Source organism: Betta splendens, chromosome 16, assembly GCF_900634795.4.
Source record: "Betta splendens chromosome 16, fBetSpl5.4, whole genome shotgun sequence".
NCBI lineage: Eukaryota > Metazoa > Chordata > Actinopteri > Anabantiformes > Osphronemidae > Betta > Betta splendens.
In genome coordinates this window covers 20,563,426-20,582,952 of record NC_040896.2, presented here as the reverse complement: position 1 = coordinate 20,582,952, position 19,527 = coordinate 20,563,426, and the positions used below count along the sequence as shown (strand labels likewise).

General features: G+C 49.8%; 1 protein-coding gene across 6 annotated transcripts in view; it reads right to left on the bottom strand.

Annotated features, from left to right (window-relative positions):
* Nucleotides 1-19,527, bottom strand: part of oxr1a (oxidation resistance 1a) — an 89,869-nt gene that overhangs the window by 46,701 nt on the left and 23,641 nt on the right. For 4 of the 6 annotated variants that reach the window (XR_008692743.1, XR_008692744.1, XM_029127957.1 and 1 more), the window contains exons 1-2: nucleotides 17,658-17,698; nucleotides 7,748-7,944 (exon numbers count right to left, since the gene is read on the bottom strand). Coding sequence is in view for 4 of the 6 variants with exons in the window: in XM_029127957.1 (XP_028983790.1) it covers nucleotides 7,748-7,944; nucleotides 17,658-17,683 (223 nt within the window). In the remaining 2 variants the exon portion in view is untranslated. Of the gene's footprint in view, nucleotides 1-7,747; nucleotides 7,945-9,283; nucleotides 9,307-17,657; nucleotides 17,699-19,527 lie in introns of those variants that run through there. The other 2 variants (XM_029127959.1, XM_029127958.3) reach the window with 2 other exon arrangements.

Below are 19,527 nucleotides of genomic sequence, written 5' to 3'. Positions count from 1 at the left end.
TTTGTAAAGCCTGTTTCATAACCAGTTTGTCCTTTCGGGCCCGTGTTCTCCCCCGATGCACCTCCAGCCATATTCAGTGCAGCCGGTGTGGAAGTAAAGCAGGGGGGCATTCAGAGGTGACGCGCCGACCCGCCGTCTGCGCCGCCGCGCTGCTTTGTGACAGTCGGCCGGAGCCTCGCCAGGCGGCCGATGTCCAGAGCAATGACCCGTACGCAAGACAGCGAGCGGCGCCGGCCGAGTAGATCCTGACCCCCGGCTATTCCTCTGCTCCTATGTAATGTGCTGCATAACAAACACCGGTCCCTGAGCATGCATAATACAAAATCCTCCACATTCTCTGACCACGAGGTGGAGATTGATGAGAAGGAAGCACCCGGAGCTTCAGTCACGGCTTATTTGAGGCTCAGCTCTGCAACAGAACGCCACTTAAAATACAACACACAACGTGTGAGCGATGAAGCCAGACATTTTCCTTTTATCAGTACGATTCAAACGATTTTATTAACCCTACCTGGAATATTTCAAGCTTATAACGTGCTTATAACGTTTTGTATTTAAGATATACTGTACACAAAAGCCCCACAAACGTCTCACTATTCATAAACGTTACCATGATACATACTGAGCTCCTTCCCTCTACTTTAACAGATGGACCTAAGCCACTGAGCTACTGTAAATTTGCATTGGCTTCTCACATGCGTCACACGGTCTCCTTCAAAATGACCAAACACTCAAGAGGGAGACAGTGAAATGCGGGTGAAAGATGGCGAAAAGCAAGTTGCAGGTTTTCATGTTTATTGTTTGCATAGCTTCTGTGTAGCGAATCAGGGATAAAGATCTGATAATAATACTGACAATAAATATGAATATAAATATGAATCCTTGTTAACAGGACACTTGTGATGCCGCTATTTCAAATCTACACCACAGCAACTCATCAGCTTCTGACAAGCTTTTGCAAATGTAATTAACCGTTATGTAAATACTGTTCGTAAGTGTGTAATGGTTTATTTATTCCTTAGAGGCGCCGAGTAATTTACTCTGGTTCGAGGAGAAACGCTGCTTTGACGTTACATAAATGGGGTTTAAGTGGGTTTTAGATCAGCACCAGCCCTCGAAGTTAGACACAGGCCAAACAGAGCAGCCTCTGTGATAGCGCAGCATAAATTCATGAGAATAGGGGAGAAATATCAAGGTATATGTAGTGTCAGGTCTTATTTTGGCTACTGTAAAACGAGTCAATAGCAGAGGCTGGAGAAAACTGCTTACTCTTCATTTGAGCGGGCTGTAATCAATCGTAGCCAGAGGAAGGCTGCACTCCGTCCCAAAACTAAGTGGGGAAACAGAGGCATTACCAGCTCTGTGGCATTTATAAATGGAGCCGAATGAGGAGAGGGCCACCAGGAGGCTCCCGGTCAACGTAATTACACCGGCCGCCCAATAAATCTGACCTGCAGATCTATTACAATAGCGCCACAGTAAATCCAGGAGCCGGCCTCGTTCCTGACGCGGCTTCCAAGCGCTGAAGAGGAAAAAGGGAACGCTTGCATCCACGTCAACCGCACAAGAAATGGAAGGAAAAAAAGGCAAAGTGCACTCGAAGTGTGTTTAATATCACACATGAAGGACACCGAGCTGCTTTAAAGCATGTAACTGATTTAAGGTCCACGCGCGTCTGCTCTGGGGACGTCCAGTAATAACAGAGGGACGGTCACGAACGCATGCGTTCATCTCCAGGTTTAGAGGCTGCGTCGGTTCCGTGAGGAACGTTCCTCCAGATACAGCGTGCGACTAATGCAAGCAGAGAGTTTGGTTCTGTCTGAGGGAACAAATAAAGACATGACCTGCATGAATGGACTGAGCCCCGTCTATGACTATCTGAGGTCAAACAAACTGGAGTCGTGCTGTTTTTAATCATCTTCTGCCTCTTATTGTTATTGGTGGTGATATATAAAAATGAAGCAACACAGAGCAATTAGTGACTCAGTAGAGCAGCAACTAGTCAGGTCTAGATAACAACATGCTTAGAGAATAATAAGATGAGAGTAAAAAGTCAAAGCCTGGATAAACAGAGGTGACATTCTGTGCCTGTAACTATGCTGGAGTTGACTAAAGCATATATTAACCTTTGTGTGTGTGTGTGTGTGTGTGTGTGTGTGTGTGTGTGTGTGTGTGTGTGTGTGTGTGTGTGTGTGTGTGTGTGTGTGTGTGTGTGTGTGTGTGTGTGTGTGTGTGTCTGCAGGCTACTGCCCCGCACACGGGAGCGCAGAGCGAGAGTAACTAGACTCGGGATCAGGTAGTGGAAGTGATGGTGTTACAGATGAGAGTGAGCACAGAGGTAGTGTGTGTGTGTCTGGCCATCTTCTGAGGGGGACGCATGTAAGCGCACACAACGGGGATGCTGCTACTGTATCTGTCAGGTACGCGACGCTGCAAACTCCATCACAACCACAACCACAAACATCGTGTGCACATCGGGAGCGCACGGCGCCTGAACAAAACAAATTACTGCTTTGGGTTTACACACAGAGAAACTCTAGATGTATCAATTAGGGCCTGCTAGGAGTGTGCCTCGGCCGCCTCTGGTGCAGTTTAGTGTCAAAGCAGCCCCAGAGGCACATTTGCTGTCAGGTTTTTCTCATCAACGCTCAGTGTGTCGACTGCGGGCTGTAACACTGTGTGTGTGTGTGTGTGTGTGTGTGTGTGTGTGTGTGTGTGTGTGTGTGTGTGTGTGTGCGCGCGCGCGCGTGCGTGCGTGTTTAAATTTTTTAAAATGAAATTGAATGAAATTAAATCAAGTAGAATGAACTGAAACTGCAGAAGTAATTCCTTTTCTCAGTTCTTTGATGTGTTGCACATGGATGAACCTGAACAAAGTTGAGCTAATGCAGCTGGACGCATCATCATGTGATTCAGAAAACGACTACATTAACATTTTAAGATGATCGATAACATACAGCGTTGAAACGAGTTTAGTTAAAGACTTGATAAGATGCGCTTTTTTTAATCCCAACCATCCTCAGTGCAGCAGTGGACCGATGCAGAGCTGCTACTGTAGCTGCTACCTCCTCCTCCAAGCCTCCACCTCCTGCATGTTGTTCACTGGAAGCAGAGGCTACAACTGAGACGGATGCGATGGAGACACAGAAGAAGAGATCAAGAGAGAGACACAGACGGGGGTGAGGAGCAGAGGAAGGCAGGAGCGGTGGGTGAGGGACTCTTTGATGGCCTCTCGTTGCTCGCCTGCCTCCTGGTGCTACGTGAGCTACGCCGCCGATGCAGGAGGCCGGGCTTATCACCGCCGCACAAGCAGCTGGGGGGGGGGCATAAAGGTCTAAACGCAGCGCACAAAAAGGGGGTGATTCATAGTGGACGCAGCATTTGAAACACGGGAGCGGCTCCGCTGTTCTTCACAGGCGCATCCCCACTTTGCAGTAACAGCGGGGAACCGGGTGAACAGGACATTTCCATTAGCCCCCCATCAAAGTCAAGCGTACGCCCAAAAGGTTAAAAGCAGTGGTGGTGTTTTCTAAAATGCTGCTGTTCAACTTTCCCCCAGACCAAAAACAACAAACTTTCAAATTGCTTCTTTCTGAGCTGACATAAAACTCACAACTGCAATGTCTCGTCTCTTTTAATGCCACTAAACTGCAACTGTGTTTGTATCAAATGTAAACATATAGTATGAAAATATAATGGAAAATCGGAGTAGACAGCAAAAAGTAAACACACATTTTGCATTTGCATTTAAACACGCATTTAGTTTGTTTAAAATGAATCAGACTCAATGTTAACCAGCAGATGAGTTGATCCAAAAAATATGTTTTTTTACTCTATCTTATGACAACAGTCACTGATACTGTATGTCCTCTTTCTACAGGAGAACATCAGGCACACGCCTCACGCTGGCTTCTGCATGTTTAAACAAAGCGGACGATCCTCCTGAGACGGAGCGACTGGAGCGACACCGCCCGCAGCACCGTCTGTAACCGCCAACACCCGCGGGAACCAGCTCCTCACTGGAAACACTGCCTACAAGGACGAGCAAGTGATCTAATGAAGAATCAGTCACAAGGAGGCGCCGGCCTCAGGACACGTCCCTGGTGGAGTCGGACCGGAGCAGCAGGGCCTGATTGTGTGTTCTGATGACACTTAGGTGGAATCTGCAGCAGGAGTAAGCGTCCTCGTAAATGTGGAGCCTAATGTGATAAAACGTCTCTCCTCAAGACCGCAGACAAGGTTGCAGCAATCGCTGGTGTCGTCCGTCTGTCCTTGAGACGCATTACCCTTCAGCCCGTATCCCCCGGTCACGGCGCACACTGGGGGATAACACGGAGATAAGGGGGCGAGAGAGAGAGAGAGAGAGAGAGAAAGAGAGAGAGAGAGAGAGGGGAAGAAGGCATCCGAATGGAGATGGAATAGAAGAAAAGGCAGCACATGCAGTGGGAGCTCTTCAGTTCTAGAGTCATGGAAGCTCTGTGTCCCACGTAATGAATGTCTCCTACTTTGTGTTGTGTTACCACGTGGAGGCTGCAGGTTGATAATGGTGAGGGGTCAGACTTGGTGGGAGCCTGGAGGGTGAGATGCCACAGGTCTTTCTCCATCTTCCTCTTCGTTTTCATTAGCGTTCTGTCTTTTCTTTGGATTTCTGTTTGTTTCCTCCCCTCCTGGCCTTTTGGTCTTTTTATATTCTGTCCTTAACCTGGTCCTGGCTTTTCTTCCATTCTCTTCTCCTTTTATCTCCTTTCGTACGTTTTCCTTCGTGTCCACATTTCCACGTTTGTCATATTTACACATCACAACGGCTCTGAGCTGCTCAGATGACTTAAACGCTGGCTCTTCTCCCTCTCGTCGTCCCTGGATTCATCTCGCCCGATGACTAACCCCTCGCTGTAAAGGACACGTACAATAAAAAGAGCATCATCATATCGATGCGTTCCCTCAGAAGTGCGACTGCTGTTGTCCTGGTTGGAGGCTCATTGGGCGCGTTATTAAAATGTCAGCGGTGAATGCGCCGCGCGGCTCTAATGACAGGTCTGTCTGAGGCTGGCAGACAGCGCATCAGGCCGCCCGCTACACTATTACCAGCCCATTAGAATAAATTAGCCTGATCAGCCTGTGCAAGCAGCTCGACCTGGGTTGTATGATGAAGAAAAGAGCGGATGCTATTCAAAGGCAGGAAGTGGAGGGACATGGCGGCCTCTCATCCAACCGCTTCGGATGTTATCAGCCATTACGAATGGGCTGATCAGAACTTATCAGCGCATTCGAATGGGCCAGTAGGTGCCTGCTCTGCCTCCTCGCGAACAGCTAACAGCTAGCTAAGTTGCTATGTTAAGCAGCTTTAGAGGTTATTGTGGTTAGGGTTAGGGCTGGATAACGGGTGGGGGGTTCAGGTTACAGTTAGCTAACACAATACCGCTAGCTACTTGCTAAGTTATGCTCGCTAATAAATCAAAATCAAAAACTTCGGTCCTCCCGTCGGAACAACAACCGCTCAACAGCGCCCCTACTGACTCTGCTGGTTAAATCATCCGAGCCGTGATCAACCTTACGGATCATTGACAACGATCTACCGCACCTATTCACCGCTGCCAGCAGGTAGATGGGCACCTACCGGCTCATACGTATGGGCTGATAACCACTGATAATGACCATTGAATGGCGTGATAACGTCCGAAGCCGCTCTCTCATCACGGTCTCATTAGGAGCTGCAGCCCAAATGACTGACATATGCCGTGTTTCTGCGCTCGGATGGTGAAAAGGCCAGCGTCTGATCCAGACTGTGCTACCGTAGCTGGAGAGCCAATGATTAACTGCTATGACTCACGCTTTAGAGCCTCATGCTGTAGTTAAAAGCCGTAAAGGCACCAGTGACCGTCGCGTTTCATTTAACAGCTGAATAACTGCGACTTCTGACCCCGCGCTGTTAAAAACGGGCCGGCGCCGCCAATAATGGATAATGGATGATAAGAGCGGGCTGGAATATCAACAATCGGTCCACCTGCCTCGCAGAGCTTTTATCCTTTATCGATTATCGCTGGTTGACCCGCGTTGGGCGGCCACGGAGCGTTCTGGGCCCGAGGAGCCCAGTCGATGCGCCGTGACTCCGCGGGACCCTTATCAGTGTGACTCCGGCGCTGCTCTCCACTCTCCTCCTGCGCCTGAGTGACACCGGCCGGCCCTGCGCTGCCCCGCTTCAAAGCGGGCAGTCACTTACATGACTAATAACACATGATGCCCGAGGCCACAAGCAGAGAGAGGGTCAAATCAGAAAAGAGCTGACGGAGCAGCTTACGAAAGATGGAACAATCGAGATTGCATGAGAATCTCTAAGACCCTTCTGGCAATTAGAGGCAATTTCACACTGAGATTAGGTTCATTTTGGTGTCACAGTATGTTGAGTTACAGATGGACAATAACTTCTACTGGACTATTGCAGTGAGGAATATTACCTTTTTCCGGTGGGATCCATATCTTTCATTGTTCTCAAGGACTTGTTAGGTCCAGATTTATTTAACTAGGTTCAGCAAAGTGTGGAATGAGTCGTGGGCAGTCAAAGCGCCAACAGAACCCCCTTCTCCCTCACGCCCCCGCCCCTGAACCCTCTGTCTACGCAACCTGATAGAGCCAGTTCACGACTAACGAGGCTTCGCTGCCATACTGTTGCTCTCAATTGCTACAGACCATTCCCCCTTCGCTGCTCTGCAGAGGGACCGGTATCGACCCATTTAGGAGCGCAGGGAAAAGGCCTTTGACCCACTACAGCAGTGGTTCCTCTGTGGAACGTCACTGTGGAGAGGACGCTGCTGCATCAGCTGCTTGACATCATGGAGAACAGCTTTTCATTCCTACGATCACTCTCCTCCATAATATTAACTATCTTGTAGCCGTTAAGCCTTGCTGTTAAATATTTATTCTTTATTTATACAATTACTCATCGTGTGCTGCATAATAGTTTTAGATTAAATAGTCCTCTGGATGATACGGGGCCCAGATGGTTCTGGTCGGTGCAGATGACTTGCTCTTATATTATCTATCTAAAACAATAGCGATCTTTCTTTTTTCATCCGCATTTACTTGTTCTTGTTTTTCACACGCGTCCGTTTTTGCAGAGTGAATCACATCAGCAAAGCGAACAGACATGCATTACGCTTACGGGTTGGAATTAGTTTAGCTCAAACTCATTTCATCATGTCTGAGAAGTCGGCTCCCCGAAGTGTACTTACACTGGCAGCAGCAGCAGCCCACAATCCCCGACGCTAATGCAGACCCACCGCAGACAGCTGCACCCCCCAACCCCACCCAAAAATAGGACTCATCACAGGAATAAATCTTATCAGAGCCAGGTAATTATAATTTTTTAGGCAGGACGCGAATTGGAAGATGAGAAATTGGGTGGAGGCGCTGGGCGGATGCGACACAGAGGGCTTTGCCAGAGTAAGTTCAACAGTTCAGACAGTGTGTGAACTTCAAATATTTGCCCACTGGAATACACGCGCAGAATAATAAGCAGCGCTTTGTCAGTAGCCCGGAGCAATTGATAATGCAATAACTGGGCATTAAAAGGCACCACAGTAGTTCAGTAAGTACACTTTAAATGCACTAAAAGGCCAGTGTTATGATGGTAAATGTGAAACAGGAAGGCTGCTGATTCGCCCGCCTGCCTTTAACCGCAGTAATGGCGGCCTGGTACCAGTACCAGCACCGCACCAGCAGCTACGCTGCAGAGGTCGGCGCCGCTTACCGATGGTGTAGCCTCGCTTCAGCTCGCCGCACCGAGGGCTGCGGCGCTGGGAGTTGGCGGTGTTGTTCTCCTGCACTGCGAGGACGCTGGTTGTCTTGGCAACAGGCGGTGCAGCCTTGCTGCGGGGCGAGGCTGGCACCAGGGTCGGGGAGAAGCCTTGGCTGGCAATATCCACTGACTGAGACTTCTTCTTCAGTCTGCAGGAGGACAAGCAGAGCGCGTTACGCCGTTAGTTTGTGCGACTGACGGGATCAAACTGGACAGTTGCAGTCATGATGTGGGTGAGTGGGTGCAGAACTGGGCCTGAGCAGCAGACGGCTTATGTAAAGGCATCAGAAGGTACCGCTGGGTCAATTCTGCCCATAACAACAGCAGCTCAAAGCCTATTAGCATTAGCAGGGTCTGGGTCGTGGCTATGCTAATCTACAGGTAATCCCACAGCATCAGCGGTAAAGAACTGTAGGTTTATGAATATTGTAAAACAAGTTAAAACGAATGTCTTCAAAGGTCTGTAGGCCTGAAAAAAGCCCTGAAAAAGCAACGGAAGCCTGCTGACGCTGTGCCCCCTCCTCCAGTCAGTCCAGACCTGCTGAAGAGGAGGCAACAAACACCAGGAGAAAGTCTATTCCGTCAAAGCTGACCTCCACAAACAGACCCACCAAAGCCGGGAAAAGCCCATAATGGACTGCATTCCCTTTTTGTTTCACTTTTATTGATTTTTCTTCTCCTGTTACTCACAGAGTTGCGTGTGGGGAAGCGCTCCACCAATTTTCAACCAAGGCGGACAAAGTTGGCCTTGATAAACCCCCTGAATGTGCTAATGACTGTTGTGAGGATGCCGTTCGTTCGGATGGCACATAATGAGGTTGAAGAGTGAGTGAAAAGCGGAGACCTGCTGCTGCTGCTTAATGGTTGTGGAGCCCGAGCGAGAGCGAGCGAGCGGGCGGGCGAGCGGGAGAGAGAGCGAACATGTCTAAAGCCCTGTGAGGTCTATCTCCACTCCCTGAGGAGTTAGTACTAATTACCGTCTCATAAAGCCCCTCTCATAGCTCTGTTTCATTGCACTACAAGGCCAAGTGCTATTAGAGCACAATGAGTGTGTGTCTGAGTCGGGAGGAGGTGAAATCAATGTTTTTACTTTGAAAAGACAGACAGGATACAAGTAAACAGTATATACATGTCATTGTGTGCGTATTTACCGCAGTTTATAAGTGCTTTTGAATGGAGGACTTCTGCATGTGCACGTTTCAAAAGCACTTACATAGAACAAGGTTCTACTCCCTAACAGACAAACAACGTGAAAGATTCACTATTATAACACATGAACTAGGGATAAATAGTGGCTACGTGGAAACGACAGTGAGAAAACAAACATCCCACTACATCACAGATACAGCATCTCTCCACCCGAGCAGGAAGGCAAACAGTGAAAAGTCAACACGAGGCCCGGTTCACGCCCTCAGTACAGACAGCGTCAGTTTGCTTTCCTTTGCATAGTCATAGAGTAAAATTGATTAAAATTATAACCAAAGTTACCGTTTCATCTGATTTAGGACAAATTATAATCCATTACTGTGACAGGACCCAGTTTTCTTCTGAAAAGTGAAGCACGGTCTGACAGCCTTGCTTCACCAGCAGCTTCTCGTCTGCTTCCTTTACGTCACAAACGTGTCCTCCTCCAACCTCCTCCTCGGAGTCTGAAAAGGCCTGTGGCTGGAAACTGCAGAGAGATTAAAAGGCTTTTTCCCTCTCACCACAGAGGATCTGGGTCCTTGTGACTCCACCGCTTTAAATTTGGGCTGTTTTTTATTTTTCTGGGTAAATAGGCTTCGTCCTGAGCCGTGATCGCACCGATCTCCATTTCCCCTGCAACTGAAGAGCTTATAAGCACCGGAGAGGAATGAGCGGCTCGTGTCAACAAAGCCGCCGGCTCTGACAGATTTCTATCTATGAGCAAACGGACCAAACCCAACGGGGGGGGTGAAGGCAAACCAACGCGGGCCGTTCTGATCTGACCCGGGCCATAGGCGGCTACAGAGCAGCGGTCCTGCCAAACCGGCATCGCCGAGATTATCCCACTCCGCAGGGACCCACGTGGTCTGGCACCGGGCGCGTAAACAACAGGAAAATTGGGGCTAAGTCAAAACATGCTTATCGCTCCCCTGCTAAGGAGGATTAGACGTATAAAAAAAGGAGCTGCTCCACCCCCCACCCCCCCCCTCGCTTTGCTTCCTCTCAGCAACGACGGGAGCGGCAGGAAGTGGTGTTTCCACGCAGCAGCAGCAGCAGCAGCGCGGTGCCATTTAAAGCCGAGGGAGGAGGCCCGGGTCCGACTCTGGTGACCCGTCTGACAGCGGCGCCACTACCAGTGTGGTAATATGACTATTTGCCATGAATGATCAAGTGACAACCACCTGTACTGTACGTATGAAGCTGGACCAGCGGCTTCAACAAATCAAATATGTGTTATTATACTGTAAGAACGAAATAGAGTTTGACGTCCTCATCATGTGAAACCTGGACAAACACATTATGCTGCACACAAGGACACTGCTTGTCTGCTAATAACCTCTGCAGTGTGTGCTGATCATCTCTCCATCCACCGTCCATTGGATGATAATTAGGGGCCGCGGACGAGTGGACTCTCGCGGCCGGCGCCGGACTCGAGCGGAGCTCGTGACACACAGAAGGAGCGCGCGACGGCGGCCTGTGGCCACGCATGCTGATGAGGCCTGTGGACGCGCCCCGCCGCTGTCACACATCTCGGCGTAATGACGCACGACGCCCCGCGCCGCCTCGCGCTCGCTAAATGCCAGGGCGACCGTTCTGTGTCAGAGGGCTGTGACCAACGACGCTCTAAAGTGGGGCCGTTCTCCTGCGGAAGTCGCAGCTAAAGGGCAGCGGCACATCATCCACGGGCGGCCGAGAACCGATTCACTGTTCACTGTTACGAGTTCTGCTGAAATGGAACAGAGCGTTGGAAATGGGATCCTGCCTCACCGTGGGTTGACCCCCCACCTCCACCCGCTCTGACCCTCGGACCAAAGCAGCGCCTGACTGGTCACACGCGCATTCATTCCTCACCAGACAAACAGCCTTCCAGCCGCGTCGGATCATTTCCCACTTAGCGGCGTCCGTCAACAACGCACAACAGCTCTGTTTTATCACGAAATCTCCCAGTTAACGGCAGATATTCATTTTGTAAAATGCATGAAAAGCCGCTGGCTGTTGGTTGAACAGCAGAAGGATGATCACGGCTGACACGAGGAGAAGCAGATAAAACTCCACTGTTGATCGCCCGCCTGTGCCGCTGGGGCTTCTCCTCCCTCACTTTCCGCCGCTCCGTCATTCAAGCAACTAATACAGACACGGAGGGAAGGAAAGCACGTGCCCGCTCCGCTCCGCTCGCTCTGTCCCCGTCACGGTGACAAAACAAACGCACCCCGTCAGACTCGGCTGTTCGATCACACGCAGCCGTCGGCGTTTGATTCAGCGAGTCTCCGCCGGGCCCCGGGACTGCGGTTCCCCGCTGCCCCCCCCCCTCCCCGTTGCTAGCCCCGGTCCTGCTCTTATTTGCCGAGCGCCCGGCGACAGGCGGCGCCGCCATTGGTCGGAGGAGATGCAGCGTCACACCGCCGTGGCTCCGCGGAGCCGCAGAAATCACGAACGGAGCCTCGGCGGCGGCAGAACGTTACAGAAACGCGAGAGATGAAAAGGAATATCATGAATACCATCTGTCAAAGCACCTGAAGTGTTTAGTTTCCCACAGCCACTAACCACTGCAGGTAATGGTAGATCATTTAATTACTGTACATACAGAAATAATAATTAGTGATTTTTCTGGAAAAAATGTCTCTTTCTTTGTAGAAAGGTGACTTTAGTCATCTGAGTGGCTCTGGTTGCTTTGTTTGGCCTATAAGAGATTAGGAGACAAAGAAGACAGTTCATTTCAAGACATTTTTTTTACTATAAATAGCATTTTGTAGCTAATAACCTATTCTTGAAAAGAACATGCTGAAACTGTGTTTATTCTGGTTATGATTTCTGCGTACGCCCCGTGTTCTGTGAAGATCTTTGTTTCCATGTTCACGTTCAACTAATGAGCCTGGTTGTAGTTAGAGCAGCTCTGGGATCAGCGTGTGGGCAGCAGGCTCACTGGTTCACAAGCGATGCCCGGCGTTGGGAGCCAGAAAATCAATTTACGGAGCGGGCCTGAGATGTTGCTGCCGCCGCCTTCTCCTTCGCAGACGGCACGTCTGAAGGGCAGATCGGCACCAGCCTCCCGTCGGACTCGGAGCTCGGACGGATGGTTTGCTCACGTGTTGTGTGTTGGCTCATCAGCACGTAAAAAGAGAACAAATAGGTCCTTTCTACCCGTCCTTGAACCAGCAAAGAGCCTGTGTGTGTCATCACTAGCATTGTGGCCTGAGGCCCTCTGGGATCGACTTCTACTGGCACAGCAGAGGCTTTGGGGCATGTTCGTTGAACCCATCAGTGCACCGCAGGACACAGTCGCCTGAGCCTGAGCGCTGGACGCTCCACAGTCGCACTTTCACGCACTGGCTGCTCGCTTGCACATCTGTCTGTTGCACCGCAGACACAGTGACTGGCCCGAGGCAGCCACATCTGTCACCACTGGTGTCACTGGCAGCAGCCGGTCAGAACACCAGATGCAGGAAAGGGATCAGAATGTGTGTTTGGAGGAGTGATGTGTTAATGTTGTTTTGTTAAAGCAACTGGGTTCAGGTCGTACAATGATGATGAGTGAGTTTTGCGTGGGACTGACCCAATAACAGCTTCAGGACGACCTTTGCTCCTTCGAATGCAGAGGAAACAGAACTGACCTCAACTCGAGCTTCATATCGTCTTTTCTCATGCCCACAGACGTTCTAAGAAAAAAGAACTAAAAATCTGACCGAGCAATGAAGGCGAACATAACACTGATACACACAGGATGTTACATGTGTCATGGACAGAGTCTAGATTTCACAACACAAATCTAAGCGCGTTTGAAGGGCTGGCGAGAGACAGAATAGTTTGCAAATGGGAAGTGACAGTCGAGGCAGTCATGGCAAATGAGGACAGAGCCCCCAGGAGGACTCTGGGCAGCTGTCAATCACAGCCAACGGCCTCTCACACTGGATCACTGCCGAAGAGCAGAAACGCAGGATCTAAACTGCATGTGATGCTTTCCAGTCAAATTAAACAGTGGTAATGAAAAAAGTTGACAAGCTTTTAAAAACTGAAATAAAAAAAGACAGGACAAAGTTCAAATGTGTTTCCTATTTATTATCTGAAGAATCTGTCAGTGTCTGAAAACTAAAGCAGAGGTGAGCCTGAGCCTTTTATCTGATTTCATGCATAACCACTAATAAAGCTCCATAATCAATTCTCTCATCATTCATGTTCATTTAAATATGCATAAATGACGGTGATGGATGGTGCTGCTCTGTGCTCCTCATGGCTAAGAATGCCCAGTATGGGTGAACTGGCTGTAACATGGCTGAGACACCGTTAATGAGTCCACTCGAATCCACAGTAAACACGTTCACGCAAAATGGAGCAAATTTACACAGCAAACGTACCAACGTGTCCAGTAACCCCCCGAGCAGCAGACGTCATCAAACCCGATGCTTAGGTTTGAACCACACTGATGCAGCCGGACCCGGTGTGGATTTTCAGTGAGTGGATTCATTTGCTTTTCTTAAGGTAAAACACTGGAAACAGAGGAAAAAGGGGCCAAAACCTGAGCTGCTAAAGCCAGAATCTATGTGACTGCCTGGTTTCTTATTTATTTATCTACTTTATTTTATATATTTATTTATAATGTATTTCTATAAAAACTACATTATCTAAAGAATATATCCATCCATCCATCCATTTTCTTAACCGCTTACTCCCTAGTGCGGGGTCACGGGGGTGCTGGAGCCTATCCCAGCTGGCTACGGGCTGGACAGGTCGCCAGTCCATCGCAGGGCAACACATAGACAGACAACCATTCACTCACACACTCACACCTACGGGCAATGGAGAGAAGCCAATCAACCTAATGCACGCCTTTGGACTGTGGGAGGAAGCCGGAGAACCCGGAGAGAACCCACGCAAACACGGGGACAACGTGCAACCCACCGCACCACCGTGCCGCCTAAAGAATATATCAGTATCTAAAAACTAAAACGGAGGAGAGTCTGACACTTTTATCTGATTTCATATATAACCACTAATAAAGCTCCATCATCAATTCAACCATCATTCATGTTTAAGTGGCTATAACATGGCTGAACGGTTTATTACATAAACTACTTTATATCACAACTTGGTTTTATAACTTGTACCAGCCCCAGTGCAACATCTGATTGACTTATTGCGTCCGTGGTTGCGGCCCCCACCAGCCCGTCTTCCTGCCACAGCGGCCAGCGCTACGCAGGCAGCTACGCTTGACATTCCCACCGCAGCGTCGCTCAAATGGGACATGTGTTATCTTCCTGCAGCTCGGCCTTGAGGAGCCCACCTCCCTCACAATGAGCGACCGTCATTAGGATTATGAACGAACGGCCCAGCTGCTCCGTATTAATGAGCCTCACAGACTGAGAGACAATATCCTGGTGCAGACGGTGAGAGCGGGCTACGCGGCACATCTGGAGCTTCAGGTGCACGGATGATGGGCTCATTCAGTGCTCTCCATTCCTTCTCCTTCTTCTTTTTCTGCTCTGTGCCTGTTGTCATCACTGATGTCAGGCCACCAGAAGAACACCTGTGCCCACGGAGAGGTCTTAATAAAAGGAATATAAAGCGCTCACATCCAAACAAGACTGTGACTGCTCCGATCAAAGCCCTTCACTCTCGCTGCTCCACTAACTACTCTGCACATCATTTAAACTGCTCAGACAATCTGAACAACTAACCTTATTAACCCTACGTGTGACGTCCAGGCTGTGCTGTACAGTACACAGAGGCTTAAGCTGTTCCACCTCCACCACAGTAAACACTGACAGTCGGGGGGTGACCTTTCAGACTGATTACTCCAGCTCCCAGACGTGGCCCTTTCCTGCATGTCATGGATGAACATACTGTATGCGAGCGTTACATTTGCACATGATCTGCACCGTCTGAACAAGCAGCAAACATCCATGTTACAGCGCAGCATCCCAGCGAGCTGTGTCCAACACGCCGGTGGCCTGTCATTGTGCCGTCCTTGTTGCCACCACGCTGAGCCAGCGCCAGTCTGGCCCAGCACGGCTCTGGCAGGCGGGGAGTCCAGTCCTCTCCGGTCTCTCACGTTCTCCCCCGCCTTCCTCCCCTCAGAGCACCTTCTGCACCGCTGCCCTGCCACCACCAATACATCAGCGCAAACTTCCCACACAAACAAGTGTGTGAAGTGTGGTCCCATACACACACGCGCGCGCGCACACACGCATGCACGCACACACGCATGCACGCGCGGCCCCCGAGTCGCTGTCTGACACGTTCTCTAATTCTGCGCCGTCCAAAAATGGAAGCGCAGATGTGAGTCTGTTTAATGATAAGTTGCTAATAAGTTTATCCACTTCATGATTCTGCTTTGTTTACCTCGCCCCGTTACGGTGAAGGGGCCTCGGGAGGGGGGGGGGTTGTCTAATGCAGCTCCGTCAACGTGAAGCGAGTAAACAAATGCGGTGCTCTCTTACATCAGCAGGACAGACCGCAGTCTGGGAAGCTCCCACTGTTTGCTTGGTGCATTCAAATCCTTCTACAAACATAAGATGAAAGAGAAACCAGAATCCTCTTACGCTAAACTTGAAAAACGTGGGGAAACTTATTACATTAACTGATTAAAGAAGCCTGAGTCAGCAGTTTACTGTAACTCAGAACCTGCCGGCAGGAAAGATATGAGGACCTAATCCTTAAACTTCATCTCTGCAGCTTTCATGACAGTGATGGAGGTGAGTGTCTACAGACTGTGATGGGCTGACAACACACACATGCAGCACGTCGGGCCTCGTGGTGTGATGTTGATCACGAGCGACGAGGCACGTCGCAGCTGCCACACGCGTGACTTTCAGGTGCGGCCTACAGCGCAAACAAGGCGCGATCAACACTTTATTGAGCCGTGCCTGATAATCGACACGACACCACGACGCACGTTGGACCGACAGTCGAGGCCCCGCCCACAGCTGATCCATTACCTCCTCTGGGAGCAGATGGTACCGTTCAGTCAAATGGTGCAGAAGTGAGGGGTGGAAACATTACAGCTAATGCAGCTCTGTGTGTGTGTGTGTGTGTGTGTGTGTGTGTGTGTGTGTGTGTGTGTGTGTGTGTGTGTGTGTATGTGTGTACATATGTTCCTTATTGGACACGTTCATTTAGACAGATTTATTGCAGCAAAGTCAGGCTCTGCTTGGCATTTATCACCTGCAGACTCCACACACGCAGGTGGTGGCATCACAGACCACATTAATGGCAGTAAACTGATCCAGATCCAGCTTGAGTAAGTGATTGCCGATTATACACATATGCTATTATCATCATCGTAGCTTTAGTGGATCTTGCTGTGTTCCTTAAATCAGACACATGACACTGATAGAAGCCTGATAAAGTTATATACATGTTTTTCATGCTTGTGTCAGTTTTACTGTGAAACACGTTGCAGCTGCATGATGTGTGGAGGCAAACGCATGCCCTCGCCCTGTGATCCCACAGCAGCGTGTTTACCGGCCACCAGGTTCCTGCGCACACATAAACACCAAATCCACTTTCTCCGCTCAAAGTGGATTAGCGAGGAGTGGTGAAGATTAGAAATGTGTCCTGCAGTGCTCATTTCCCCTGCTGCGCCTCTTGTTGCCGTGTTCGACACAAGACCAGCTCAGCGGGTCCTGATCAAATCATTAGGACCAGAAACTGTGCCCCGGCTGGTTCCTGGTTAAAAGCGGGGACACAGGATCCAGGGTAAAGATGTTTTATTAGCGCTGCTCAGGTTCACTGCAGCACAGTCCAATGTCTCGCGTGTCTTTGTTCTCCGCTCATAAAAAAAAGAAACAATCTAAAACAATCAGCCATTTCCCCTCTTTTATAGCCATTACGGCTTTAATTGGGCCATATTTCTAACATGCACGTTGCTCCGTACTGGTTGCTGATGGGGCTGCACTCAAGCTTTACGATTACTCGTCCAGACGCTGCCGATTCTGTGTGATCATACAATAGCCGAGAGATGATGGCGCCAATGGACGACGTGTCTGTGAAAAGCTGGTGTGGAAAGTGACACGCGGCCGCTCCGGCGAGCCTGTCACAGCGGCCTAATGGCGGCTCGACCATCTGGTGTCCAAAACCAGGAGCGGTGGTCTAAAGTAGCCTCTTAAGACGCTACAGCCACTGCTGACAACAGGAGGAAAAACAAATGCCTTGGTAAATGCTTTAAAGCCATCTCTGACAAACCCATTGTTTCCTCCACAATCCCACTAAGCCATTCAAATCTCTCCATTCTGCTCCCAGGGGAGGAAACGCCAGTGTTGTTGACTCGGTCTTTTCATTTAGAAATAAACCTAGTTTTTTTTCCCCCTTTCGATGCTCCAGCAGAATCAATAAGTGATGCCTAAACCGCTATCAGACAGCATCTGTTTGAAGACAAGCTAATGCACCCCGGTGCTTAACGCGGGGGCGCTGCCGTCCCACAGTTCAAAAGCTCTGACGCGAAAAGCAAAAACCTCGCCATTAGTTCTCCTTTGGTTCACTTAATAAACAGCCCGAACAGCTCGGCCCGGCGTTTCCCTCTAAGACGCCTCCATTTGCACGGTCCAGTTTGCGATTATGCTCCGGTGTTCTCTCATTACGCCGCCTCTTCCCTCAAAACAAACATCAATTTGAAGCAGAGCCACTTCTCAGGCCCCGTTAGTTGCTTTAGAGCAAATAAAAAAGGGAAAAGCCCGGTACGTACCCAGCAGCTTTCTGAGCAGGTTCCATTGACTCCTGTGCAGAAGAGATAATGGAATCAATCTCTCAAACTGCTTAAGTTAAGCGCAGGAGGAGGCCAGTCATGTGACCGCGTCCTCCTTAGGACAGGTGCTAATTTATTTACTCAATATAAACCAGACGAGCAGAGACGCTCGAACCGTCCCAGCCGTTCTGATCCTGTTACCGGTGCCTGAGCCAAGACCTGGAGCGTGGGAGGAGTGGTGGATGTGTGGGGAAGTACAGTAGATGGGATGGAGAGGAGGAAGGAGGGAGAGGAGGAAGGATGGAGAGGAGGAAGGCAGCGACGGAGGCATCGGGCTGTGTTTACCAGGTGGCCGGGCTCCACGGGCGTGTCACTTGGGTCGGAGCCAGGTGGTAAAGGCATAAGGGCTCCTGGTGGTGGAGACGTGCCACTCGTAGCCATCTGCTGATGAGTCACCGTCTCTGCTTTTGTTCGGCTCCGGCTGGGCACAGGCTCGCACGGCGTCATGGCCCGCGAGCGCGGCCCTTTCGATGCATTAGCACCCAATTTTCGGGGATGGCAAATCGGCCGACGCCAAAAGTCTCTGGGTTCCATCTGTGAGGAGGCGACGAGAGGGGCCCAGACGGCTCATCGCATTCAGCGAGGTTCTGACCCGCCAAAACAAAAGTCCCACGTCCTACGCGGCATTACTTATTCTGCTAATAAGAGGCTGAAAATATGGTAACTGAGATGCTAATTTGGTAATAAATGGGAAGGTCATGGGTGAAAGTGAAAGGCCAGAAATGCATGTATTACACAAATCAGCGTGTATTACACAAATCAGCGTGTATATATAAAAAGCAACACATAGCGACGAGCCGCGGGCCGAGCGCTCAGTAATTACCCTCACAGCCCCACACACGTGCCGCCTCCTGCATGGACGCAGCCGACGACCGGCCTGCATCTGTGTGACAGCTCCCCCCCCGCGGGCCACGGCTGACCCACATCCCAGGCCTCGCTTTGTTTTGCTCCTCCGCTTTACCCACAATGCCACATGCGGGGCTGGGACAGCAGCCGCTCTACATGGAAACCCCGCCGCTCACAGCCATCGTGTTGCTGAGATTCAGCAGCTATACTTTTACTGCCCCCTATCCACCAACATGTAGCTCTACTTCTCTGCACAGACACTTACAGCATCGTTACAGCAGTGCTCTTTGTTGAGGTGCAACCGAATCCCAACAATGTCAGAATGAAAGACATGGGGCAAATGTTAGCAGAATCAGCACACATGAAAGTCACAAACGTAACGTTCACTATAGCTCCACATGCATCTGCTGTTGTCATGGAAACCTAATAGTACCTCTGGCAAGATAGAGATGAGGAGTTTATGCCTGAGGAATCAAAGTCACATTGTAGTTATCAATAATAATACATTTTTGTTGGTATTTGCTCTCTGCACACGCACGCACACACGCACACACACACACACACACACACACACACACACACACACACACACACACACACACACACACACACACACACACACACACACACACACACACAAATTCAAGACTTTCAGCTTTAATTCATTAATTCAAAGGGTCTAAATAAACCGTCTCATTCTCATTCATAGACAGACGAAGCTTCTCAGGGCGGAATAAAATATTCTTTACAGGACACGTCTGTCACCTAAGATCAAAACCCAGCAGACCAGCCTCACTTACTGTAGCCAAAAGTGAAGGAACTGGAAAGCACAGCAGCTCTAGACAGAGACAGCAAAGGTCTAGAAAAGCATTCTGAAGGGAGCAAACTCAACATGTCTTGATGCCCATAGGTTCCAGTTCTCAGGCTGCCATTGTCACATTAAAGACAATTACCTTTTTTCCAA